The sequence below is a fragment of the Lygodium microphyllum genome, chromosome 21 (genome assembly GCF_053477565.2).
Source record: "Lygodium microphyllum isolate KBCC chromosome 21, Lygodium_microphyllum_v1.1.10, whole genome shotgun sequence".
Classification (NCBI taxonomy): Eukaryota; Viridiplantae; Streptophyta; class Polypodiopsida; order Schizaeales; family Lygodiaceae; genus Lygodium; species Lygodium microphyllum.
Window position 1 is genome coordinate 8,789,023 of NC_141155.1, and position 27,302 is coordinate 8,816,324.

The 27,302-nt window shown below is 44.8% G+C and overlaps 1 protein-coding gene across 2 annotated transcripts in view; it reads left to right on the forward strand.

The window, feature by feature from the left end:
- Window positions 1-27,302, forward strand: part of LOC148017722 (RNI-like superfamily protein) — a 195,190-nt gene that overhangs the window by 113,365 nt on the left and 54,523 nt on the right. For both annotated transcript variants that reach the window (XM_087662246.1, XM_087662247.1), the window contains exons 10-12: window positions 26,669-26,775; window positions 26,890-27,003; window positions 27,113-27,268. In XM_087662246.1, coding sequence (XP_087518372.1) covers window positions 26,669-26,775; window positions 26,890-27,003; window positions 27,113-27,268 — 377 coding nt within the window. The remainder of the gene's footprint in view (window positions 1-26,668; window positions 26,776-26,889; window positions 27,004-27,112; window positions 27,269-27,302) is intronic.

Sequence of the window (27,302 nt, forward strand, 5' to 3'; positions counted from 1 at the left end):
GAGATTGAAAGAGCAAGAGTGAGCTCATGAGATAACTGACATCAAAACCAAATGTCACACAAGTGAATTAAGTTCCAAGATGGAAGCTTGGACTCATAAACATAATCTTGCATGGTGACAATGACACAGACACTTTCCTGGAAGTACAAAAGTACTACGACATTGTATTCAAAAAGAGAGCAAGTGCAATGCTTTATAGGAATAGACTAGGCTGCGCTTTCCACCATTGTATATATGGGATTCTGTATCCCAAGCTGACACTGCTCCATACAAAGGAGCTAAGTTGGATGTGATTGCCAATATCTCAATACCGCTCCTCCGTCACAACTAGAGAAGTACAAAGTGTGTGGAGGCTTTAGTGAGCAACCACCTGAAAATTGTGGCCACACCACAAACTTAGTAAACACTAGAGGGTGTCGTAGAAAAGGCTAAATGTGGGTACCAAAGACATGGTGGACATTCAAAGGCTCTAACAGGGGTCTCACAAAGTATATACAAGTTGTAGTACAAGGGTACATGAGAAGTTTACAAGCTTATGTTAGAAGCATTAGGGCTAGGCAATACAAGACTAAAAGAATCTATTAGAATAGAATGATTGATGAGGCTTGTCCTCTCCTACTGGTCTTTTTCTTCTTCTTGCTTTGCTCCATGGTCTTCTTTTTCTTTAATAGCAACTAGATAGGCCTTTTGGGACCTCTTCCTGGCATCACAGAATTTTTCCGTGTGCTCGATCCTTTTGTAGATGTCACATATCAATTGATCTTTCTTGCCCTTGTACCTAGTACCTACATATAACATTTGCTTATCTTTAGAGGTGCTTGGTTCTTCTTTGGATTTTACTTTCTTTTCTTCTTCTAGCAGGGAGGCGTTAATGTTAACTGGTTTCGGACTAGGCATGTTGATCAATGCAGTTGATACATTATTATAGTCAGGAGGCAAGCTTTTTAACAACACATTAATATAAATATATTCATTCATCTTGAGATCAATTCTTGCAAGCTGAGTTAAGAGACTTTTCATGTAGTTTAAGTGAGTTGCAAGAGATGTGTTTGATTTCATATCTAGCGTGAAAAATTTAATTAGTAATCCATACTTAGATGACTTTGATTGTGCACTAAACAAAGTATCTAATCTCTTCCATGTATCATTAGAGGTTTCACAGGTATCCACATGGTGGATGTAGCTATCATCCTATTCAAGATTAATGATGGCGTGTGCTTTGTCATCATTGTTTTGCCAAGTAAGTGCAAGGTCGACATCTTGAGGCTTCTTCTCCTTGCCATTGGTAATGGCCCAAAGACCCTTCTCCATCAGAATGATGCGGGTTTGCTAGGTGTAGAACCTGACCCCTTTGAACCGAACAGTTGGGGAGTCTTTGCCCATGCTGGGGTAGCAAATTAGCACAAAAAACTCTTAGATTTGAGCAACAAAAGATTTAATTGTGTCAAGAGACACAACAAATGTAGTGTAAAATAACACTTAATAAGTATCAGTAGATACTATACTTTCAAGCACTTGAGTTTGATGCTTTGATACCTGGATTTCTCCCCTCGCTGATTTGATGGGAAAAGCTTGCTGGAAACTTCAATCTTCAGTGGATCAGAGTGGCAGACGTTTGGTTTCAATGCCAGGAGAGAGAAAATGAAGGAAAGATGAAGTTTTAAGTAAGTTGGCTATGGAGTTTTAGGGTTTGCAAGGCAAGGGGTTGGTTTTTCTCTCTGTGTGGCTCACACAGTGGAACCAAAATGGACAAGATTGGAGCTGGGGGTGCCTTAGGTGATGGGCTTTCATTGCCCTATGAAAATCGTCAGCATTGTTGTGTGCGCAGGTGGAATCATCAGTACGAATAGGAAGGGTGCAATTTGGACAGCGATCACATTTTTCAGCAATGCTCTGCATATATTCTACCAATACCACTAACTCAAGTGCCAAAGAGAAGTTTTGGAAGTGGACGAACAATTCTCCAAAATGAAGCTTAGTGAGATATGGCCTGTAGAGTGAGATATGAAAGCTCCAAGCAGTGTAGGTACAAAGTGGCTATGGCTGCCAGAAGATGGAAGTTGAAGATGAAGTTTTGAGCTGCCACTGAGTTGAATTGAAGTTGAGAGAGACTGAGAGAGTAAAGAGAGGAGTTGAGTTGAGCTTTTGCCATGCCCGACTGGGCTCTGATACCATGTAAAGAATGTCGGATATAGAGCATGGCTATGGAGGTTAAAAGAGAAAGAATGAGCTCATGAGATAACAGACAGTAAGACCAAATGTCACATAAGTGAATTAGGTTCCAAGATGGAAGCTTGGACTCATAAACATAATCTTGTGTATTGAAAATGGGCACGATTTCTTTGCTTGAAGTACAAAAGTACTATGACATTGTATTCAAAAAGAGAGCAAGTACAATGCTTTATAAAAATAGACTAGGCTGCACTTTCCACCACTCTGCATATGGGATTTTGTATCCTGAACTCACTGTTGCATAGAAAGAGCCTACTTTGGAAAGCTGAAGGCATCTGTCGTTGGCTTTACGGATGCAGACTATGCTTGTCAGTGCAAAGGATCCGAATGGAAAAAGGTGTCAGGTCTTGAAGCAAGAGAAGACTTTAGACTTAGATTTTAGCCCATATACCCTAGTAAAATAGGATTTGTCGTCTATGAATGTGACAAAATATAGAAATCCACCAATGGATTTGATCTATATAGGACTACAAACATCACTTGTGAAGGAGATGCAAAATGATGGTGAATGAACATGAGAATCTTTAGGAAAGGAAAATCATTGCATCTTATCAAGTAACAACCTTCACAAATGTGATTTGATGGCAAGTGAATTTTTGGAAGATCTTTGACCATGTCCTTTGATAGGAGCTTCATCAATGCTCGATAGTTTATGTGACCAAGTCTTTGATGCCATAAATGTGTATCATGAAAAGATTCCTTTGTTAATGAGGCACTCTCAATAGGATTTTCAGCAAGTTACTGATCATAAGTATCAAGATGATAGAGACCTTTAGTAAGAGTGTCTGTCAAGACAATGGAAGAAGAAATTCGATCATCATAAATGGCACATTGAGGGACATAAAAATGATGCGAAACCCAGAAGTATCAGTGGTTGAAATGGAGATAAGATTCTTCTTGATGCCAGGCACATAGAGAACATCATGGAATGTCAAAGGTGTACTGAAGATGGAGACAACCTGCACAAGAGGCATTGTTAGCACACATAACTATACCCCCCTGAGGTACGTAAGAGAGATGAGAATAATGTTTGGCAAGAGGTGATGTGCTTAGATGCACCACTGTCAAAATACCCAGTAGAAGCCACATCAATAATAGAAAAACCAGCATCATGAATAGAGGGATTATATTGACATTGAATGAAAAAAGTATAATCCTGAAATCGAGAATAGTCCACAATCTCGTGTGTAAGAGCAAGACCAGACTTCTTTTTCTTTTTCTCTAATGCAATGCGCTTACAGTATTCAGTGGTGTCTTGCTTTGTCTTCCGACAATAATTACATCTCTTAACTTTGTTGTGACTAGACCCTTCAAAGTATTTGAAGAGGATGGATCTGCATGGAAAGGTGTCTTCGATGTAGGAGTGGAGGAAGAAGGATGACCAACATGACAGTTTGTTGTTTTTCGGACCAGCAACCTTGTTTTTCAGCTTGGGTTTGGTTTTTCCACGATGATGGGTGAAAAAGGCCTATTTGGTTGCCATGGGAGCATAGTGATTGAGACTGCTTTGCTCCTCTTGTAACAAAAAAGAGACAAGTTGGTGGAAATTGTAGATAACTTGGTTATCCATAGTTACCAACCACAAGGTGGTAGCAAAACCTTGATATGACTCTGGTAGGCCATTAAGAGTGATGGAAAAAAGCTAGTTATAAGCAACTTCTTTGTCAATATTTAATAATCTCTCAATAAGATCTTTGGTGCTCGTCAGATAGGCATCCATATTATCTCCTTCTTCCATGCAAACGTCTTCCAGTTTCTTACATAGGTAAGCAATCCGCGCTTCATTGCGCACTTGATATAATGGTGCGAGCTTATCCCATGCTTCCTTGGATGTCTTCCATGATAATGGCTCTCCTCATGGATAAAGCGATTTGGGCATGTGCTTGGGCGTCACGGCCATCCCATCAGATTAAATCTTGAATTGGAGGTGTTGTTGAAGAAAAAGATGATTCAGCATCATGAGAGCCACCTCTCAATGTGGAAGCAGAAGGTGGTGGTGCTGTTGGAGAAGCCGGCCTTTGTGCTGGGAATTAAGGGCCATCGTGCCATTTATATGTGCATGGGTGTGAACACACCCTTAGCACATTTGTACTTTCATATATATATATATATATATATATATATATATATATATATACCTAAAGAGGTACACTCGTCATTGTACCCCAAGAACGTTGTGCTCACTCTTCTCTCTACTCTACACACTGTGTGTGTGTGTGTGTATGTGTGTGTGTGTGTGTGTGTGTGTGTGTGTGTTTTTCTTTCCTGTGAGAAAGCATTGTAGCAAGCTGAAAGACATGAAATTTGTAAAAACAAGATCGGAAGAGTGGAAGGTAGATTGCCTATTCATAGAAAGTTTGGGAGCCCCCACTTAACTCTTTTGAACCTCTTTCTATTTTAGGGTTTTAGGTAAAATAAGCCCAGTCCAAAACTGGGCTAGCCTAAAGTTTTGTGTATCCCAAGGCATCCCACCCCAAAGCAGCCAAGGCATCGGACAAAGGGTGCTCATCAGCTGCCGAGTGGCCTACCAAGACTAGAGAGGCGATGATTATCTTACCAAGGGAGCCCAAGTGATCGCCCTAGAGTGGCTAGGGTATGGGACGAAAGGATTCTTGTCGATTGCCAAGGGCCTAGTAAGTCCTGTAAAGGCAGATGGAATCAATAAGGGTCCTTTTTTTTTTTTGGAATACACAAGTAATGAAGGGGCCGCGGCCGATTAAGTATCAGATAGCAAAGAAAAACCCAAGCGCTTTAGAAAACAAGCAAACCAATCCCACACTTTACTAGGATCAGTGCAGAAGGATAATGTAAGTGTGTGTGTGTGTCAATCATATGGGGAATATGTGAAGAGGCGAAAAAAGATAATGGGGAGCTTAGCAAGACAAGCAAAGCAAGCAAGTATGGGGAAACTGTCGTGGAGAACTGCCATGTGCATGCTAGATCAAGAGTCCACCACTCATGAAGGATATACACAAATGCATATTTAAATGAACAGAATGCCAATGCATGGGGTAACACAAAGGTGTATGCAAGATTTCATGCTCATGCAGAATGCGATGCAGTGGTGCCACTTCTACAATCATGGCATCCTGACAGTGCAGATGAAGTTACAAATGTCTTGAAGTGCAATACAAAGAATAAATGTTTGCGCTTGCAGGGGAATTTTTTACTTGTCCTAGTGCCCTTTTACAATCATGGCATCCTGATAGTGCAGATGAAGTTACAAATGTCCTGAAGTGCAATACAAATAATAAAATGTTTGAAATGTCTAAAGCTAAAGTGTAAACATCACTGTCATTGAACAAGAGAAGAAATTGCCCCCTCTCAAAATGGAGGGAGAAGTAAGAGGAAAGCATTGGGCCACACCATTGGGCAATGGATACAATTATCATGGGGGTGATTCTCTTTACACATCGCTACATCAGTGGGGGAGTGGTTTGCATTTCTGGAGTTACCACACGAGACCCAAAGGCAGAGATGTAGGTCTTAGTGGAGCCAGGGCTATGATTGAGGCCATGACAGAAGGGGTTCTACCGGATTGGCAAATTGAAACAGCTCCCTCTCAGAATTTCATTGGTCTTTTCTCTAGAGGGGATATCCTTCTAGCAGTCATTGCATCTAGCAGAGACAGGACATTTACTTTCACAGTTGAGGAGGATGGCCGCCTGTAGCGAGAGGACCTTGACCTTACAACACTCAATGGTTGCTCTTGGCAAAGAATCAGAGTAGTGGCACACTTTCAGAGAAAATGGCACATAGACCCAGACCCAACCACTTGTCTTATAGATGGATGGATATATTAGGCATACCAAAGGAGGCCTCTACAGAGACTTTAGTGGGATCCAGGAGAGTGGGTGTGGAGGGATCCGTTCCTTGATAGGCCATCCGACATCCTCTTCTTTGGCTACACTACTAGAACGGGATGGAGGATACAGATGAGCAAGATTAGAGCACAGCATGCATCCATCCCTCATTGGCATAGAGAGGGAGTCTCAGATGAGTTCCTATATGACTTTTGGAGACAGCTACATGACAGCTTCAGGCCCAAGAAGATCTCTCTTTCTATGGCTTCTAGCCCGTAGGAGTTTAGCAGTGGGCACTTGGCTTGGATATGGCAGGGACCCAGTGGCTTGCACGCGATGTGGTGAGCCAGAGGAGACACAGAGACATTGCCTCTGGGACTGTCCTAGAGCCCAAGAGATTTGGAGGAGAGCTCTTAGGATAGTATTCCATGGTACAGCAGAGTCCATGGTGGCGACTTTGGGGGTGCAGCTTGGGTCATAGACAGAGGTCCAGCTTGCAGCTTTGAGGACACTCAGGGGAGCTTTTCTTTTCTCATCATTGGATAGCATCTAAGCAGGATCCCTACCCTAGACTACTCACAGACAGAGTGGACTCAGGGACATTGTCACAGATGGGAGCTGATTTCCAGCATTATAGCTTGGTACATATGGACTGCGAGATGTAGCCAGGTCATTGATCTTCAGGATATACCCACTGGGGAGTCTTTATCAAGGATTTGGACAAAGATAGTCCCATACTCTCCGTGGGAGATGGGAGAGGTTGTAGGGTAGCTCTGAGAGGATGAGAAGGAAAAGAGAAGCTTTCGTGAGGATTTGGGATTCAGACACCTTCTTTCACACTATCACTCAAATGGTTTGTCACTTTAGCCCACTAGATTGGTTGTTTATACAACCATTGTATCTTTGATGTATTGAGTTACTCTTCAAGAGTTTCTTGTACTTTGTATTTACCTTAGGGGGACTTTCTCCGATGTGTTATTAATAGAGTTCTCTTTTCTTGGGAAAAAGAAAAAGTAGAGGAGGGTGGAGCAAAGAGAAACCGAGGTAGGATATATTGTAGAAACGGCCGATTGACCCCTTTGGTCAAAATGTCTGCAAAATTGTCACTTGAAGGTACAAACTCTAGGCGAATAGTACCTAGCTCAACTTGCTCTCTTGTGAAGTGGAAGTGGGCTGCCATATGCCGCGTCCGAAGGGTGATGATCGGATTGCCGACAAGGGTAATGACACTCTGACTGTGGCAATAGACAACTATAGGAGAATCACAAGGAAACTGGAGCGCAACGAGCAACTCCTTAGATAGATGGCCTCAGTTGTACCATCAAGGAGAGCCCTATACTGAGCCTCCGCCGTGGAAGCCGCCACCGTCTCCTCCTTACGGCTTGACCAAGAAATGAGAGCCGTGGCCAAGGAGAAGAGGTAACCACCATGGGAACGTCAATGTCAGGATCTCTCGCCCAGTGAGAATGAGTGTAACCTTGCAAGCATTAACCATGTCCATATGTCAATTGATAATGAAAACTATACTAAATTTGGCCTAGTATGAATCAACTAGAGAAGCTTCCCTACAACAGATTGATAGGTGTGTGCATCAAAGGGTTGACCTAGGGTATCCTTGGACAGATGGACTGTGGGATCAAGAGGAATAGCATAGGCCATGTCTGATCCGTGTAATATTGTTCCACCAGCTGAAGGGTGTAGTTCTGTTGTGAGACACAAATACTTCCCCCAAAACGAACTCTCTCTTTCCCCAAGAAATAAGATAATAGAGCGAGATCAATCATCTCAAAGGTAGCACAAAGGTGGGCCTTAATTTCCACTATGGTAGCAAAATCTGAGCCCGTGATAAGTAAGTCATTGATGTATAGTAGGATATAGCTGATCCGCACGCATGTAGTGTGCACATAGAGATTTAGATCATAGGGGGTAGAATGGTATGCATGCGTCTGTAAGAACTCATCCATCCTCTAGAACCAAGATCTTAGGGCTTGGTTTAGTCCATAAAGAGCTTCCGCCAATGAAACAGCTTATCCAAATGGTTTGCAGAAGGAAACCCAGGTGGCTGCTCCATATATACTTTCTCCTCCAAAAAACCATTTAGAAAGGGGCTCTTGACATCCATCTGGTATAGTGGCCAACCGTGATGGGTGGGAAGCACAACTAGAAAATGGAAAGATGTCATCTGAGTAGTGGGTGCGAAGGTCTCCTCATAATCAATTCCTTGCTTCTGACGAAAACCATGTACTACAAGGTGAGCCTTTAGCTTGGTCCTAAAGATCCACTTTATCTCGATGACCTTCTTTTGACTAGGATGATCCACCAAGGTCCGAGTCTCATTGTGGTCAATACTATTCTGTTCCTTCTCCACAGCCTCATGCGATAGAAGGTCCTGGAGAGCCTCCTGCCAACCGTTCGGCTCAAAATGTGCAATGTAATCAGCCATAACGATTGAAGCATATGAAGCTTGAGGGACAAGTTGAGTACATCTTCTAGGGCCCTCCTGAGAGGAATTCGATGGAAGGATCCTCGAATCCTGCATAGTTTGCTGGTACCAGTGAGGTAACGGGTCTTGCAGAGGGGGCTTGGGAGCGGAAGAATCTGTAGGAAAGTCAGGAGCACATAGTAGACCCAGCTCAAAAGGCACAATGTTTGATGACGTGGTTTGGGGTAAGGACTCTCCGGTGCAAGGGCCCTCCTGAGAGGAATTCGATGGAAGGATCCTCGAATCCTGCATAGTTTGCTGGTACCAGTGAGGTAACGGGTCTTGCAGAGGGGCCTTGGGAGCGGAAGAATCTGTAGGAAAGTCAGGAGCACATAGTAGACCCAGCTCAAAAGGCACAATGTTTGATGACGTGGTTTGGGGTAAGGACTCTCCGGTGCATGAGTTTTTGTCCCTCTCATCAAAGATGACATCCTACCTAACGATCACCTTGTTTGTTTGAGCATCAAACAAATGGTAGGCTTTTGCTTCAGAAGAATAACCCACAAAGATCAGTAAATCAACTTAGGGAGTGGGCTTTTCTATTTTATCGTCACGAGTGTGCGTGTATGCACGACTCTTGAAGACTTTGAAGTGGGAAATAACATGCCTCTCGCTAAAGAATGCCTCATAGGGAGTCCGCTGAGGGAATGCTGCGGTCGGGCACGAATTGAGGATGTACACTGGAGTGCTAATAGCCTCAACCCATAGACAATTAGGAAGCTCTGCTATGAACAACATTGAGGGTGCTATGTTCAAAACTATCCGGTTCCTATACTAGGACTCTATTTTGGGAAGGAAAGTTGGTTGAGGTGAGGTGACAAGAAATGCCATGGTCTTGTAGAGATTTAGAAAACTAATGGGAGATAAACTTACCACTGCTATCACTCCTCATGGTACTTACGCGACGTGCAGTCTAGTTATCGACCAGCAGCATCCAAGCACTAAAGTAGGTGAAAGCATTAGACGTGCTTGAGAAAGTACACCCACATATATCGAGAGAAACCATCCACTATCGAAAAGAAGTAAAGCACGCCATTTAAAGCAGCAATGGGCGTCGGGCCACAAAGATCAACATGAATCAATCTCAATGGAGCCGTTGCCCTATGAGTGGACTGTTGTGGAAATGGGTTAGGGTGGTGCTTACCTAGCCCACATGCTTTATACATCCCTCGAGATAGCTTTAGGTGAGAGACGCCATCAACCATCTCGCGACGCGACAACTCATAAAGAGAGTCGTATCAAAGATGTCTTAAGCGGTAATGCCAGAGATGCTTAGTGCTCAAAGGCTCCCGTGCAGTGGCTAAATCTTGGAAGCAATGTAACTTCGAGTTCTTGGCTGTTGGCATGGTAAGGAAGTGCGTTAGGTGATAGAAGCCATTAGGTTGTGCCTTGCTACAAGTGACGATTAAACCAATGTTGTCATCAATGACTTTAACCGCAGTCGATGAAAAGAATACTGCTCCCCCTAACTGACAAAGCTGTTGGACAGACATAAGTTCACCCCAAGCTGGGGGACATGATAAATGTTATCCAATGTAGTATGATCCTGGTCCTCATCAGTGGCAAAATTGATGCGATCACAAGCTTGGATCTTGACCGAGGAGTTAGTCTCTACTCTGAGTCTCCCAGTTGTAGGATATTTGGTGAGAAAAATGTCATCTATAGGAGTCATGTGATGAGTAGCTCCACTGTCCACAATCGAAGTAGGAGCAGAAGTGCTTGGCCGTGACAAGTGGGCCGTTGCGATTGTCTTGTTGCAAGATAGCTCACAGATATGGACAAGACTCACATCTAATGCCTCTAAAGAGACAATGTGGGCCTCTTGAGACCATTCACACAAGCCCTCTGGCATTGAGAACATTGTCGATTGTGATGTTTGACCAGTGGCAGCATGAGATTGAACTTTCCATGGTCCCTAAGATTGGTTGCCACCACCCTACTTCCCTTGCCGGGGGTTATCCTGTTGGGGTGTGGGGATCTGAGACTTGGATTTTGGCTGTGTGCCTCGTCTTTGATGCACACTCGTGCTCAAAATGGCTAGCCTTCTGAGAATGTTGACAATACCTATTCTTCTTAAGTACATTTTGCCACCTTGGTATAAGAGACGATCGGCTGTTCCCTTGGGTCTCACTAGATGGGGTCTGAGTGGAATTTTGAGGTTTGTTACCCTTCCCTTGCTGCCCATTCTAAGTGGCAATAAGAGCCCCCGCTACAGGAGATGCCCCATGAAATAGATCGAATAGCCTAGCATAATGCAAGAGTTGACACTCAAATTCATAGAATGTGGGCATAGTGGGCTGTGAGATGACTTGCTGCACAAAGTTAAAGTATTTCCTTGGAAGCTTATTTAAGAACAACGTGACTTGGTCATCAGGCAACTTAGGAGCCCCCGTCGTAGAGAACTCAGCAAGGAGTCGCCAATGCTTAGAAAATTCGCTCCAATAATACTCCAAAATGATCAAATTTGTCTTCAATGTTTGGAAAGAATAGGGCCACCATCTGAATAACATAATTTTGGAGCATGTGGAGGGCCAAGAAAATGAACTGAGGTAGAAGCTCCAATTCTTTTTGAAAAAATTGGTATGAAATTGGGCTTGAATGAGGAAAAGGCCCTTTTTTTTTTGTGGAAAATTGAAGAGACATTTGAGAATTTTTGTAAAATTTTTATCCAAATGATGTTGAATGTCGCACCCACTGATGAATTTTGCCCTAATTTCGATGAAGAATGCCAAATTCTTGGAAAGCCCCAAATTTGGTGGCAAAATTGGAATGAAATTCAGTCAGTTTGTTGAAAAGCCCCAAATTCAGTGATGACCCTGCCGAATTTCTTCAATTCGATGAAGAATTTGGTGAAACTCATGGGAGAATCCTTGAATTTTAATGAAATTTGAAGCACATCGGGTGGGTTTGACAAAAACCCCCAATTTTGGTACAATTGGTGGTTGAGAGGGGTGATTGGTGTGAACAGTAACGTGTTGGTTGAAAAATAAGGGTGTATAAACTTGTCGACTGGAATATATTGAAATAAGAAAGTAAATAGTTTAATGACAATATGTTGGCCGGAGGGGGATAATAGATTGGTCGGCAACTTGTTCGTGATGTGTGGCGGCGATTGGTCAAGACGTGACGACTGCCGACGATGCATTTGGCGACAGGGTCGAGGGACAAGTGACGTTGTGTCAGTGACGTGGAGCTTTGGTGCTTCAGGAGCGGCAATTTGGTAGTAACTTGATGAGCAGCTAATAGCGTTGCGATTCAGGGCAACCATTGTCGTAGGTGGCAGAGTTGCAATAGGTCCGCCTCGACAGGGCAGACGGCTTCCGTCGGGCGGCATGCAGGTCACCGACAAAATGGACTAGCAGGCAATGCGTTTGGTGTGATGGGGCAACGTGCCAACATGGCAAGCTCCATGCGAGGATGAGGCGGTAGGTAGAATTTGCCTTTGAATGCCCGAGCAAGGCCGACTGGTTGAGAGAGATGAAGGTGGACCGTGGCATAGAGGAACTTGTGGCAAAAATTGGGCAATGCTGGTTGTAGGCCAAAGGCTCAGGTGATCATGGACATGGATGGGCGAAGAAGATGGCAGCACAATGTGCAATCATCAATAAGGCTCGAGTTGGCGCGGTGGCAATGGCTCATGGGGCAGTTGATTGAGCGGGGGACTCAATGGCAATGGTTGGTGGTGAATGATCGCGAGCGATGGTGAGTGTGATCAAGAAAAGCTGCTCTGATACCATTGTTGGCCCAAGCATGGAGTAATTGTGCAATTAATTTAATGGAAAATGAATGAGAATGAAAGAATTAATCAATGCACAACAATACTTGATTACGAATGAGAAGTAATGAATTAATGCGAGAGAGAGAGTACAACGCTCTAGGCGATCACACTGAATAGTGCCACACTTGTGCAAAATGAGGCACAAAGTGTCTTTGAATAATAAAACATGAAACCCTAACGGCTTGACCGTCATAGGAAACCCTAAAATAAACCCTAACCCTAGTGTCACTTGGTGCTAGGACACTAGGACACTAGGGGGAACAATTGCATTTAATGATAGTTTAAATGCCTAGGCAGCTCTGAGAGGATGAGGAAGAAAAGAGAGGCTTTCCTGAGGATTTGGGATTCAGCCACCTTCTTTCACACTACCCCTCAGATGGTCTGGCACTTTAGCCCACCAGATTGGTTGTTTACACAACCATTGTATCTATGATGTACTTAGTTACTCTTCACAAAGTTTCTTGCACTTTGTATTTACCTTAGGGGGACTTTCTCAGAGGTGTTATCAATAGAATTTTCTTTTCTTGGAAAAAAAAAAAGCCTAGGAAGCTCAGATCATGGATCAAAGGACATCAACACATAGTGAACGAGATGTCCTAGAGTAAACATATCTTCGATGTGGAGAGGACATCCATCTAATGTCTCATGATGTAATGACAGATTGTCGAGACCTCCCACAATTCGAGCATTGTGCTCATTCTTATGCACAGATGACTTCGACTATTGAGGAGTCCTAGGACTTGGACCAGGAACATCTCTTGGAATTTGCCAATACGTTGTTAGGTGAATATGTTCAATACAACCAGGAATCCTTTCTAGATTAGGACAACAAGGATGTTTTGGATGCTACCATGGATACTAAGATTGTATTGTGTTCTTTTTCAGTTTTCTATGAAATAGGGGTCATCCTTTTTTTCACTGTCAGGATTCCGGTGCTCTCCTAGATCCATGAATGGTTAAACTCCATTTTATAGGGTGACTGTGTAGATGAAATCTTTGTTGGCCCATGAGGCTTCTATGAGATAATGCTAAATTGACATGTGCTTTGGATGATCTTTTGGCTAGAGTTCCACTATTCTTTCATAGATGCTTGGTGCATATAGTGGCATGGAGACCATTGGCGGACTTGCAATGGTTGCCTCAGGAGGAATGCCTGGTATGGGTTGAAGTTGAATGATGTCTCGTAGTTTATAGGCCTTTGCTTAAGGATGCTATGGGAGTGATTGGTACTGTATTGGTTCCCCCTAGCTGACAGGCTGCCAATTGCAACGGCATGTGCATGTTGTGGGATACCTTGCGCATAAGGCTCAATTGGCTGTTCTTGTATTGAAGTGGGAAATTTTTGCAACACATTGTTTTTCATGTGGTTAATTCAGGCATTTCATGGCTAAATCTTCGGAGAAGACCACTGTTGTGGATGGGGGTTTGTCTTCACTAGTCAATGATGCTCCTATGGCTTATGGCTCTCAAGCAAATGAGGCCTCGGTGCACCCTATTGTGACTAGGATTGGATGACATCCATACTAGAAGAGGTAAAAATTTTGATGTTAGGTTGCTAGCTATACCTAGCACTTCACAAGACCCCTTATGCACTTATGTGCGTCACAAAGACAAGGCATTGATTGTATCTCTCCTGCTAATGTTGTAGTCCTTATGGACACACAAAAATCTTTTGCTCCAGAGGCCTTTGCAGATTGTTTGCGGGACCCACTTGTGTGGCTTGCTTTTGATCCCCATGGGGAAGTGATCACCCCTTGGGATTGTTGATATCCACGGGTCACCCCAAAACAAGGAAGATCCCTCCACCCCCAAAGTGGATGTAGGGACTAAAAGTCATTTGTAGTACTCGTTGTTTGTTATGTGCTCTTGAGCAGAAAACCCATGGTGAAGTGCGCAAAATCATGGATTGCAATGGGTTCCATTTGTTCTACACAGAGGTCTCAGCTTGACGTTATTTAGGTGTGCTTATGGTTGCACATGACAAGTTTTAATTGGTCCTTGTCAAGAATGACGTCCATGGTTGCTTACTAGTTGTTGAAATTCTGTTTGAAGGGGAGGTACTATGGTTGGTAGGCCTCTATGTACCAAATAACTCTTCTTCTTGATGGAATCTATGGGATTGATAAGTAGCTTGCTTGTCTCTTGGTAGACTGGGAGTGTTGATGGGAGATTTCAATATATGTGTTCATTATTCGCAGTCTATCTTTAAGCACTCGGTGATGGATGTGCTTGAGAGCCATTTGTGGCATGATTTTGAACAGGTCGTTTTGAATTAGGACATTTGGTCTTGGCTTCACCCATTAGATTCAGGTTTTACTTTTCAATCAGCATAGTACTCTGTTGCATGCTTTCTCTTGGACTACATGTATGTTATGCACGATGATGCTTTCTTGTTGGAGATTTTCGACATCCAAGTGCTACAATAATATGTTTTGTCGGATCATTTCCCTTTGTAGTTGGACATGCTTGCCCACCCTATCACCCCTTTTGCACAAATTTTGGCATGGCTCCCGTTGCATTTTAAATCATCCTATCTAAAGCAGCCAGTCTTTAATGGTTATATGGAGGAGCTAGTTGATTGGTTTTTACTTGATTTGCCTACATGGAGCAGAGATTCTTTTACAATTGCTCCATAATGTGCAAAGGCCTGCTAGGCATTATGGTATTCATCATGGTTCTCTTTTGGAGGTAGCGTCGCCATGCTGCTGAAACAATGTTGGCATTGGTCCACTCCTTGCTAATTGATTCTCCAAATGATCCGTTCCTACTCTCATTGGCCACAAGATTGACAAATCTCATTAGTAATTCTAGTTGAGATCATACTAGCAAGCCAAGTTGCAGAGCTTGATTGAGAATTTGCAAGATGCTTCATGTCTATCACATAAGTTTTTTCAAGGCTTGCATGCCTCTCTTGCTTGAGGGAATATGGTGCATCTCCAACATGCATAAGGTTCGATGGTTATGGATCCGCAGTCCATTATGCATGTGTGGAGAATACTTCTTTGACCTTCTTGTTGAGTTAAATTACCATTAGCTTTAATTAAAGAACCCCAAACCTCAACTTAATTAATGAATTTTAACCATTCCTTTAAATCGGGAGCTATTCGAGAGATTTTCAATGTTTCACATGTGAACCCTAATTTGGGAGGCTCGAAACTTTGTTTGCAATCTTATTTTTGCAGTTTGCAAGCGCCAAAGGTTTGTTGCCCACACCCAGTTTGTGGAGGACATCTCAGCCGAAGCTGTCCCAACCTGTCTACCATCTGCTAGTACCTATTTCTCAGCCTCTTCATGCAGATTTGGACTGTTTCAGCCATCGACTGCTGCTCTCCAGCCTTGATGATTGTTGCTGTACACTCTCCTTGCTGTCCCTAGCTTCCATTTGGCAGTATCTGCTGCATTTGGACCTGTTGACTACCACACAGCAACATCTATTGTGTTTGGACCTATTCACTATGACTGCAGCAACTGCTATGTTTCGGTTTGTTGGCTGTCATTTAGCCTGCCACATCATCACCAGCTGTTGCATTTGCAGTTTTCTCTCTCCTCACTACGCTTTCTTGCATCACAAGAGTATGAGTGATGCAAACAAGGCAATGAGTAAGGGTGGGGGATAGAACCATCTAAGTGAGAGGTGGATGCACAAAGAGTGAGTATGCTAGTGAAATAATAAGAATCTTTTGTCAATGTCCTACTATTGAGCGGCCTCCTGGTCATAGGTGCCAAGGATTTCAACAATGGGGCAACGGAAATGCATTTCGGAGTTTGTGAAACAGAGTTTTGACGTTGGTCTAAAACGGTGAAATGGGAAGTTGTGTATTGTACAAGCAACTACTTTAGCCTTTATATAACTAGATGCTTCGATTGCCAAGCATACCCATTACACTCTCTAATTTGTAGCAATTGATTGCTAGTAGGCTGCAGGAGTCAAGAGGTAGTAGAACCTTCATAGTTATGCAAATCTTATGTGTGACTCCGTGCATCCTCTCACTATAGATGGCTCTAATGAGAGAAGCGAGCATGCAAAGGCATGCGATAGTAAGAGTTGAAAACTACAAATGAATGCTGAAACTAAAACACATTACCTATAAGGCAAAAATGGAAACATAGGTGGGTAAAGTTCAAGTACACACGGGTAGGCGGTCAGACACAATTTATATCCCCCCCCAAACCCCCCCCCCCCCCCCCCCCCCCCCCCCCCCGGTCGCCGCCTAGAAATGCTACAACAATGAAAGCATAAACATGTGCTGAAATAAACTGTTGCACAAGACAAAAGAAAAGAAAGAGAGAACACAATACATATGAGAACTCAGATGTATCCATATACGAAGACATGAGACAATACAGAAGCAATGTGAGTCACCGGCTGTGGAGGCATTGACACATGCTCCCTCACCCCAAGAATTGTTAGGTGATGAATGAATGATTGTGGAGAAGGGAGCCCAAGAATATATAGGAAATATAAATGCCATAAAATATGACTGTTCGGTTAGCATTAAATGTTGGCTGACTGGCTGCAAATAATGCCAAATCCCAATAAATAATGACAAACAAAATGCCTAAAATATCTCTCGTGCCAAGCCTGCTGTAGCACATGCACAGACTTAGCCATGAACTGACTAATCTGCTAACACACTCTCTCGGATCATGGCTGCTCTGATACAATACAATATATATCAATAATGTCTCATCATAGTACACATAGCAATATCCATCAAAGTAGAATCATGGATACCAAGTAGTGGGTGCCCAAGCCACCACCAAGGTGCCTTGGAGAGAACCTGACGTTGAAGACGATCGTACTGGCTCTTGAAAATAGAGAATAATCATAGCAGCTCTCATGTCCGTCAACAATGCCTCTGATGTAGCACATGTGATTATCCTGTCACTAATGCCGCAGCGCATAAATGACAATGAATTCCCCTCCTTTGGCCAAACCCTAAAATTGTGAACCTGGATGTTGATACTAGCCCCAGGATTGGAACCTGCCAGACTTCAGTCGATGCATCAGGGATGCTTGTCTTTCGATCTTGTGCATCTTTATAGAAATATAGATGAGGCATGGCTGCCTTATCTCACCACCCTCTTACACTCCCCCTCTGGCATTAGAGATTCGTGAGGGATGACCTCATCACCACTGCTAGGAAGCACTTGAAGCAAGGGCCACCAAGCCCCTCCCGCGATCCGAAGAAGAGGATCCCTTTTGCACCTTTGACTTCACCTTGGCCTAAGGATTTGAGTTGGAATCTTAGGCAGATGATGCCACCAACTCTTTGCAATCCTTCTGAAAATGACCTTTTTTGCCACAGTGGTAACACTAGGTCTACGACTTCTTCTTCTTCGAACCCCTCTCTGAAGTTGCAAGAGCCTCACTAGAACCTGACGAAAGTCTCCCCTGTAATTGCAACTGTATAAACCAAGCCTTCATCACAATACTGCATGTAAGATAATCAAACCCATGGAGCTCGTCTTTAGTGGATGTGCACAGAGGAGCCATCTGTAGAGGATTTAGAAGAGAAGTAGAGAAACTGAGGTATTTGGAGAGGGAACATAGCCAAAACACACGCAAAGACGGCAAAAAGAAAGGGTTCACATATGGTATAACCCAAAACCTGACCAAAAGAAGACAAAAGCTACTGCAAAAAGTCAAAAAATGAGTCGAAAACTTCCAAAAAACAGCAAAGATGGCGTGATAATGCAAGGACCCAGTCAAGAGGAGATACACAGGTAGCAAAACACAAGCTTACACGGACACGCAGGCTGTACAGATGCTGATGTCAGCAAAAAACGTAGGTAAAAGAAGTTGCCTAGTTGGAGCAGTAGTCGCTTGATCAACAAGGGTGAAAACAGTCTTGAAATCAGCAAGAAAACACAGCAGGAGCACTGATCGTGAAATCCGATACCATGTCAGATGTGGTGCAGCAATAAAAGCGTAAACATGTGCTAAAATAAATTGCCAAACACAAGACAAAAGAAAAGAGAGAGAGAACACAATACAGATGAGAACACGTGCTGAAATAAACCAAGCCTTCATCACAACACTCCATTTAACATAATCCAATCCATGGAGCTTGTCATCAGTGGATGTGCATGCAGGCGCCATTTGTAGAGGATTTAGAAGAGTAGAGAAAAGAAAGTATTTTAAAAGGGAACACAGCCAAAACACGAGCACAGAGGGCAAAAAGCAAGAGTTCACGCACAATATAACTCAAAAGCCAACCAAAATAAGACAAAAGATGTTGGAAAAATACCAAAAATCAGTCAAAATTTGTCAAAAACAGCAAAGACGGCTTGATTATGCAAGTGCCCAGCCAGGAAGAGATGCAGAGGCACCAAAATGCAGGCTGAAACAAACACGCAGGCTGTACGGATGCTGACATTAGCCAAAAACACAAGTAAAACACGTCGCCTAGTTGGAGCAGCAATCACCTAGTTAACAAGGGTGAAAATAGTCCTGAAATCAGCAAGAAAACACAGTAGGAGCACTGATCAGGAAATCTAATACCATGTCAGAAGTGGTGCAGCAATGAAAGCATAAACATGTGTTGAAATAAACTATTGAACACAAGACAAAAGAAAAGAAAAGAGAGAACACGATACAGATGAGAACACCGATGTATGCTCAAGAAATGGAATTCATATACCAAGACATGAGACAGTATAGAAGCAATGTGAGTCACTGACTGTGGAGTCACTGATACATGCTCCCTCTCCCCAAGAATGGTCAGGTGATGAATGAATGATTGTGGAGAAGGGAGCCGGAGAATATATAGGCCAAATAAATGCCATTAAATATGATTGGTTGGCCAACATTAAATGTTGGCTGACTGGCTGTAAATAATGGAAAATCCCAATAAATACTGACAAATAAAATGCCTTAAAAAACTCAGGTGTCCAATGTGTTGTAGCACATGCACAGACTTAGCCAAGAAGTGACTAATCTGCTAACACCCTCTCTTAGGTCATGGGTGATCTGATACAATACAATATATAACGATAATGTCTCATCATAGTACACATAGCAATGCCCATTAGAGTAGTAGAACCATGGATACCCAAGTAGTGGGTGTGCAAGCCACCACCAAGGTGCCTCGGAGAGAACCTGATATCAAAGTCGATCATACTAGCTCCTGAAAATAGAGAAGAATCATAGCAACTCTCTTGTTCGTCAACGATGCCTTTGATGTAGCACACGTGACCATTTTGTCACCAATGCCGCAACACATAAATGACGATGCATTCCTCTCTTTTGGCCAAACCGCCAAAGTGTTCCCTCGTGTGAGCTCCAGACGAAAGCCACCAGCTCTATGTCAAATAAGCAGCCCATCATAAACCTGGATGCCAATCGTAGCTCCAGGATTGAAACTTGCCAGACTTGGGTCGATGCGTCAAGGATGTCCCTCTTTGGATCCTGTGCATCTCTATAGAAATATAGATGAGGCATGGCTACCCCATCTCACCACCCTCTTACACTCCCACACTTGCATTGGAGAGTCGTGAGGGATGACCTCATCTTCACCACTAGAAAGCAGCTGAGGAGGGGCCACCAAGCCCCTCCCATGATCCAAAGAAAAGAATCCATTCCACGCCTTAGACTTTACCTTGGCCAGTGGATTTGAGTTGGAATCTGAGGCAGATGATGACTCGTTGGAGGAGTCCATATCCGGCTTCATTTTTTGCTCCATTTTCTTCCTGGAAGCCACTAACTCTTTGCAATCATTCCGTAAATGACCTTTCTTGCCATAGTGGTAACACTAGGTCTTCGACTTCTTCTTCTTCGAACCCCTCTCTAAAGCTGCAAGAGCCTTAGTGGAACCTTACGAAGCATCCCCTGTAATTGCTATTGTATAAACCAAGTCTTCATCAGAGCACTCCTTTTTTTTTTTAACGAGTAAAATGTGGCTGATTATATTACTCAAAAAAACTGATTACAACAGAGTACTCATGGTCAACAAACTAACTGGAGCTGATGCAAAGTCACCAATATATCATGTATACAAGCCATTGGGGGGGGGGGGGGGGGGATATATATCGCCAAATGGGGCTGCTTGCTTGCATCACAAAGAACAGGCCTTGGCCGCCCCAGGTACGCATGAAGTGACCACGGAGCCCTTGATGAGCCCTGGACTCGCCCTGCACCTGATCCCATTGACTGCGGAGGGAATCGATGATGGAGGTTCATAGCTTTGCTAAGGTCGCAAGTGCTGAAAGTCTCTTTCCGCCGAAAGCCATTTGGCATCGCGCCTTCCAAATATGCCATCCAATAAGACTCCCTATGATCTCCCATATCTCCGAGCGGTCTGCTGTGGGCTCCAGTACCTGGCGGATGGGTAAAGCCTCCAGACTGACCACTGCGCATGACCCTGCCTCGATAATGAATATCGTGTCCTGCATCCCGGCCTCATACAAAAGGTGACGGCCCTGGCTGACTGCCTGCCAACAGAAAGCTCCCCATGAAATACACCCAAGGCTGGGCGCTATGGGTCGAAGGATACGGCATACTCCTCTCTACACGAGCTGCGCCTCCTCACAAGACCAAAGGCAGTGCTTTGGGGTTTCCAGAGGCTGTTGTGTGCAGCGCTTACAACCTCCCTCCTGCATCTGGGCAAGCCGGCTTTCCACTGCCAAGCCTCCATGTGCCACCAGCCATAAAAAATACAACACCCTCCTCGGCCTCCAGCTATCCCATAGGCGGTGCCAAGAGGTCCGTCGGAAGGGCTCCGTGATGCTGTGCTCTGCCCAGTGCCTGCTGCGTGACGGCGCCCAGTCCATATCCTCCTGCATCAGTACATGTCTGCCAATCCTAGCAGTATACTCTAGGAACCTGGGTGGCTTTTTTGCGACCGCAGAGACCGGCCATAGCCACTTTCCTGGATCCCACTCCAGCTCATCAAGTGGTCTACCCTCCCAGATCCAAAAGCGCCACTCCTTGAGCTCCTTCCAGAAAACATAGGGGTCCAGTCGCCAAGTCTTCCCCTGAAGACCCACCACCCGAATCCTCCTCCATGAAAGGGTGGCAATCCCCTCATCCTGTTGCCCTCTGTCAAGGGCCAGACGTCCCTCCCTCTTGAACGGCGAAGGTTCACGGGGAGGCGCCACCCACTCTACCTGCCACTTGAAGAGGGATGCTTGCTGGAGAGAACCTAGCTGCCCATACCTCCCTGGTCTCTATCGGCTCTTGTATCGGGGGGACAAGCCACTCCGGAGGTATTGTTGCGTCTATCTCTCTTCTCCTCAATTCCACTCCTCTCGTGCACCCTGATACTCGCTGTAGCACCTCCTCGTCCGCTATCCTGTACACCTCGTGCCAAGTCCTGATGGAACAAGCCAGGCCGGCCTCCCACCGAGCCCATTGGATGTGGAGGCGCTCACCTATCTGTGCCCCTTCCCTATCTTTGACCTGGAGGTTCCAGATCACTGGCTGACGGTCTATTTTCTCCTGGCAACTTGGGGGGCTCTGGATTAGGGCCTTACAGAGGCCCTGCACACGCGGAGTAGGCTCCGCAGGAAAGGTGATCTGGGGGGAGGGGGGGGGGGTGATCTGGGCTGAAGTGAAGATCCATCTCAGGGACGGCCTCCACTCACCGCCAAGCCTCGGTTTACAGTCCTGAAGGCCCTCCTTTAGTAAGACCTTCCAGGTCTGTCCGCCTGGCATGAGACCCTGGACAACTAGCTTGCCCAAGAGGGCCATACTCTGATATTCTGGGTCTATGATCCCAGGCCCTCCCTCTGATCGATGTCGTATAATGGTCGCCCACGCCACCTTGGCCTTGGAGTCCTTGGAGCCATCAGACCTAGACCAAAGGAAATTCCGCACTTGGCGGCAAAGCTGCCCTACGCACGATGAGGAGAAGCACCAACATGAGGCGATGTACCAGGCCATCGCTAGGAGGACCTGGTTAACCACCAGGGCTCAACCGGCTAGTGAGAGGCGAACTGTGCTCCAGTAGGTCAACTTCCTTCAAATAGAATCTAGGATAGGAAGAAACTGCTGGGTAGGAGTTATGTCAAGCCCCACCTGGAACCCTAGGTATTGGACGGTCTGCCCTCTGCTCACCCATCTAAATCCCAAGTGGATGCCCCACTCCGTGCTGGAGTTTGGGTCTGTAGGGAAACCAACCGACTTTCGCCAGTTGATTTTTGCACCCGTTGCAACGCAGAACACATCAAGAGCCAGCCTCATTCTCTCCAGCATCACCTCATTGTCCTCTATGTAGAGGCCTATGTCGTCTGCGTACTCTGAGTCTAACAACTCAGTCTCCTCTCTCACTAGAAGTCGGAGGCCGCGTAGTCCGCTCACACGTGACCTGAGGAAGTGAGACATCGCCTCTGCGAAGAGTAGGTACAGGTATGGGGCCAGGGGACAGCCCTATCGGACCGCTCTCTCCAGCTGGAACTCCTCCCCTCGCCTTCCGCCTATGAGAACCCTACTGGTGGCTGATGTGTACAGACCGGAGATCCCGCGAATCCAAGCATGGGGAAATCCCAACTTCACCATGGTACCCTCTAGGAAATCCCAATGCACCTTGTCATAAGCTTTCTCGAAATCCAAGAGTAGTATTGCCAGTCTCTGCCCACTGTGCTGAGCCCACTCTGTCACCTCAAAGAATGTAAATACATTGTCTAGGATGCTCCTATCCTAGACAAAGCCTGTCTGTGTGTCATGAATGATATTTGGAAGCACATGGCGTAATCATCTACCAATCATCTTTGCTAGAGCCTTATAGGCCACTGACGATAAGGTGATCAGTCTCCACTGGGATAGCTCCAACCGGTCTTCCCATTTGGGGAGAAGACTTATAAGGCCTGCGGAGAGCCTCCCTGGCATTTGTCCTGTGGTGAAGATCTCCTGGAAAGCCCTCAGGAGGGGATCCTTCACCACATCCCAGTAGTAGGTAGTGAAGAAAGCCTTAGAGAGGCCATCCTCCCCCTGGCATTTTTGCCCATCCTGTGTATGGAAAGCCTCCTCTAGTTCCTTCTCTGTGAAGGGGGCTAGGAGGGCGTATCCTATCTCCTCTGTGACGAGGGACGGGGTGTGATCCCACACCTGGTGTCTGGATCTCTGTCCTCTAGCTGAAGCTGTCTCCTGCTGGAAGAGGCGCGTGTACTAGTCGGTGGCAATCTCCATCACCTCATCAGGGCTAGAACAGGTCCTCCCATACTGATTCCTAAGGCTGCGTATCTGCTCTCCCGCGGTGCGGAGCTGGTGCACTTGGAAGAACTCCCTGCACAATGTGTCCCCCTTCCGCACCTAAAAGGCTACTGAAGTGCGGAAAGAAAACTCCGAGCGCCTGTCCTCTAGGCCAGCAATGGCTGCATGCGTGCACACCTCCTGTGCGTGGAGGGTGGGGTCCCCTGGTGCCTCCTGTAATAATCTCTGCGTGGTTGCAAGGTCCCACCAGAGTGCTCTCTCCTCCTCCTAGCACTGCTGCCTGGCATGTACGGTTGCCTCTTGGCAGATTCTGCTTGACTCGGCTAGGACCTTTGCAACCTCCTCTGCTATCCTGTCCCTCCTGACCCACTCTCTGGTCCAAATGTGCTCTATCTGTCTCGACACCTCCACCCTCCTATAGATCGAGTCAGGGATCCGACAGGATCGTGTATCTAGGGCGGATGCCGGGGGATCAAATGCCAGGGCAACCTCGGATAACGTGGTGCCTGCCAACTGTTCAATCTGGCCTCCACGAGAGCCTCCCCACTCTCCCACATAAAACCTGTGGGAACTCAGGCGAGGCAGTCTGTGGCGCATGTGGAGAAAGTGAGGGGCTGCGGTCTTGTTGGGTGAGGCGGTCTTGTTGGGCAGCGTGCAGGGAGCTGGCGAAGGGCCCTTGCGAGACGAGAAAGATGGGCGCCGGTGGTTGTCAATGGCGAGGGAGGGAGTCGATGGCGCTGGTGGCTGTCGATGGCGCTCGCGCACGATGAAGCAATGGGACGGGGGCGGGCCGGGGCATGACAAATAGGCGCGCAGGGGCACGACGAACAGGCGGGCGGGGGCACAAGGACATGACGGGCAGGAGAGCTTTGTGACAGGCGACAATGCACAATTAAATACAACACTCCATTTAAGATCATCCAATCCATGGACCTTGTTGTCAGTGGATGTGCATGGAGGATCCATCTGTAGAGGGTTTAGAAGAGTAGAGAAAAGAAGGTATTTGGAGAGGGAACACAGCCAAAACATGAGCATAGAGGGCAAAAAGCAAGAGTTCACATACAATATAACCCAAAATTGGACCAAAATAAGACAAAGTTGTTGCAAAAAGTTAAAAAATGAATCAAAAACTGCCGAAAACAGCAAAAACAGCCTCAGAATGCAAGCACCCAGCTAGGAGGAGATGCAAAGGCACCAAAACGCAGAGTATGAAACGGACACGCAGGTTGTACGGATGCTGATGTCAGCAAAAAACACAAGTAAACATGTCGCCTAGTTGGAGCAGCAATCGCTTGATTAGCAAGGGTGAAAACAATCCTGAAATCAGCAAGAGAACACAATAGGAGCACTGATCAGGAAATTTGATACCATGTCAGAAGTGGTGCAGCAATAGAAGCATAAACATGTACTAAAATAAACTGCTTAACACAAGACAAAAGAAAAGAAAGAGAGAACACAATACAGATGAGAACATTGATGTATGCTCAAGAAATGGAATCCATATACCAAGACATGAGACAGCACAAAGGCAATGTGAGTCACCGACTGTGGAGGCACTGGCACATGCTCCCTCTCCCCAAGAGCTAGTAGGTGATGAATGAATGAACGTGGAGAAGGAAGCCGGAGAATATCTAGGCCAAATAAATGCCATAAAATATGATTGGTTGGCCAACATTAAATGTTGGCCGACTGGCTGCAAATAATGCCAAATCCCAATAAATACTCACAATTAAAAGGCTTAAAATATCTCTAGTGTCGAACGCGCTATAGCACATGCACAAACTCACCCATGAAGTGACTAATCTGCTAACATTGTCTCTCAGATCATGGGTGATGCGATACAATACAATATATACTGATAATTTCTCATCATAGTACACATAGCAATGTCCATCAAAGTAGATCCATGGATACCCAAGTAGTGGGTGCCCAAGCCACCACCAAGGTGTCTCGGAGAGAACCTGATGTCGAAGTCGATCGTAGTAGCTCTTGAAAATAGAGGAAAATCATAGCAGCTCTCATGTCGGTCAAGGATGACTCTGATGTAGCACATGTGACCTTCAGTCAATAATGCCGCAGCGCATAAATGACAATGAATTCCCCTCCCTGAAAAACCTTTAAAAAGTATGGCGACCTTGAAACATGTTTCAGTTCAATGTTCGCCCAATTCGGTGGTGCTGTTTAGGCAGTACAAAGCTTTGGGAAACTGTGTCCTACTGACTTATATTTTGCACCCTCTTGTTGCTTCATTCTGAAGGAAATCTGCTTTTGCTGCTCAAAGAGTAAGAGTGGAAGATATAGCCATGTAAGTGAGAGGTGGATGCACAAAGGGTGAGTGATGCTACTGAAACAAGCAGAGTATTCCGTCAATGTCCCATTGTTGAATAGCCTCGTGTTTTGTTAGTTGAACAATGAAAATACTGCCTCTTGCTGCTTCATGCTGATGGAATCAGCTGCCTTAGGTCCCATACAGGCTTCGCTGCTGCCTGCCGGATGTGGTTGAAATGATTCCACTCTAGGTGGGTTCATGTGCTAAAAATTGGGGAACCAGCCACCTTGATATAATCTGGATGTGACCAAAATGGAGCAGACACAATTTCTCAACATGCAGGTCCAGACTAATGCAAGGTGATATGATTGACTCCTGGGGTAGCATGACTTCATGGAATATCCGAAGGTAGTTTAAATATGAAAAATATAAGCCATTCCATGCCACCTTTTCTGGTTAGAGGTCTGCATTTTAAGTCTCAACTCCTTGGATTTAGTCATTGAACCTTATATTGCCATTGAAGGCATAGGATCCTCTGAGCACATCATGTTTTCTGCTTCCATTCCAAGTCGCTTTTGCATACTTAGTATACCATCTAGCACTTATGTACTTGAAACAATTTCTCTATGCTTTGAAATATGTATATACAGATATGAATATATAATGTGCATTTCTGTATTGATAAAAGTCGAATACTTAACTATGTACAGAAAGGATCTCTATACATTGACGAAATTGGAAGAATGATCATTGTAAACACAATGCGATTTTACATATGATGCAAATACTTGCCTACCTTCCTACCAAAAGATTCTTATATGTTTATCTAAGCGCATTAGGAGCAGGATGCTTCTCTATGTCAAACAAGTCTGTACTATTTTCTTTGGGAAGTCTGATGCACGGTTTGTTTAAGCTAAATAAGTTTCTTCTTATTCTTAATGGTTTTCCACAGCTGCAAGGGTTTTTAAAAAGGGACAGCTACTATACTACTCCATTTCTCTGCTCCAAAAATTTTGAGTACCAGAAACATTGTGTTCCATTGAGGGTTCTTGACTTGGGGTAATATTTTCTTTAATACCATTATGTGCAAACTAAGAGTGGCCATAGGGGTATTCTTTAAACAGTATTTCTAAGCATGTCTAATACATGTGCTAACACCATGACCTTGATTAGGTCCAACAAACTGGGCCTTGATGATATCGAGGATATCCTACCCTGCCTAAAATGTATGCATAATTTACATCATCTCAATCTCAGTGATAACCCCATAGGTGATGGTGGATTAAGGTCATGGTTCTTGCAGTCTCTGTTTCCTTTTGCAGGTCTGATAAATTAGTAAATAGTTTTTGACAGGGTCTATCTCTGCTTATCCTCATTTATTTTTTATTTCTGTCAGGGCTCTGCTTCCAATTCTGCGAGAGTTACCTCTTACTGAATTAGATCTTTCAGCATCCAATATATCATCTATGGGAGCATGCTTGCTTCTGGAGGTTTTATCATTAAAGAATCTGCCTCTTCATTTCCTGAATCTCTCCCAAAATCCATTGGGAAGGTAATGAGGGGCTCACTTTTACTCTAACATAGAT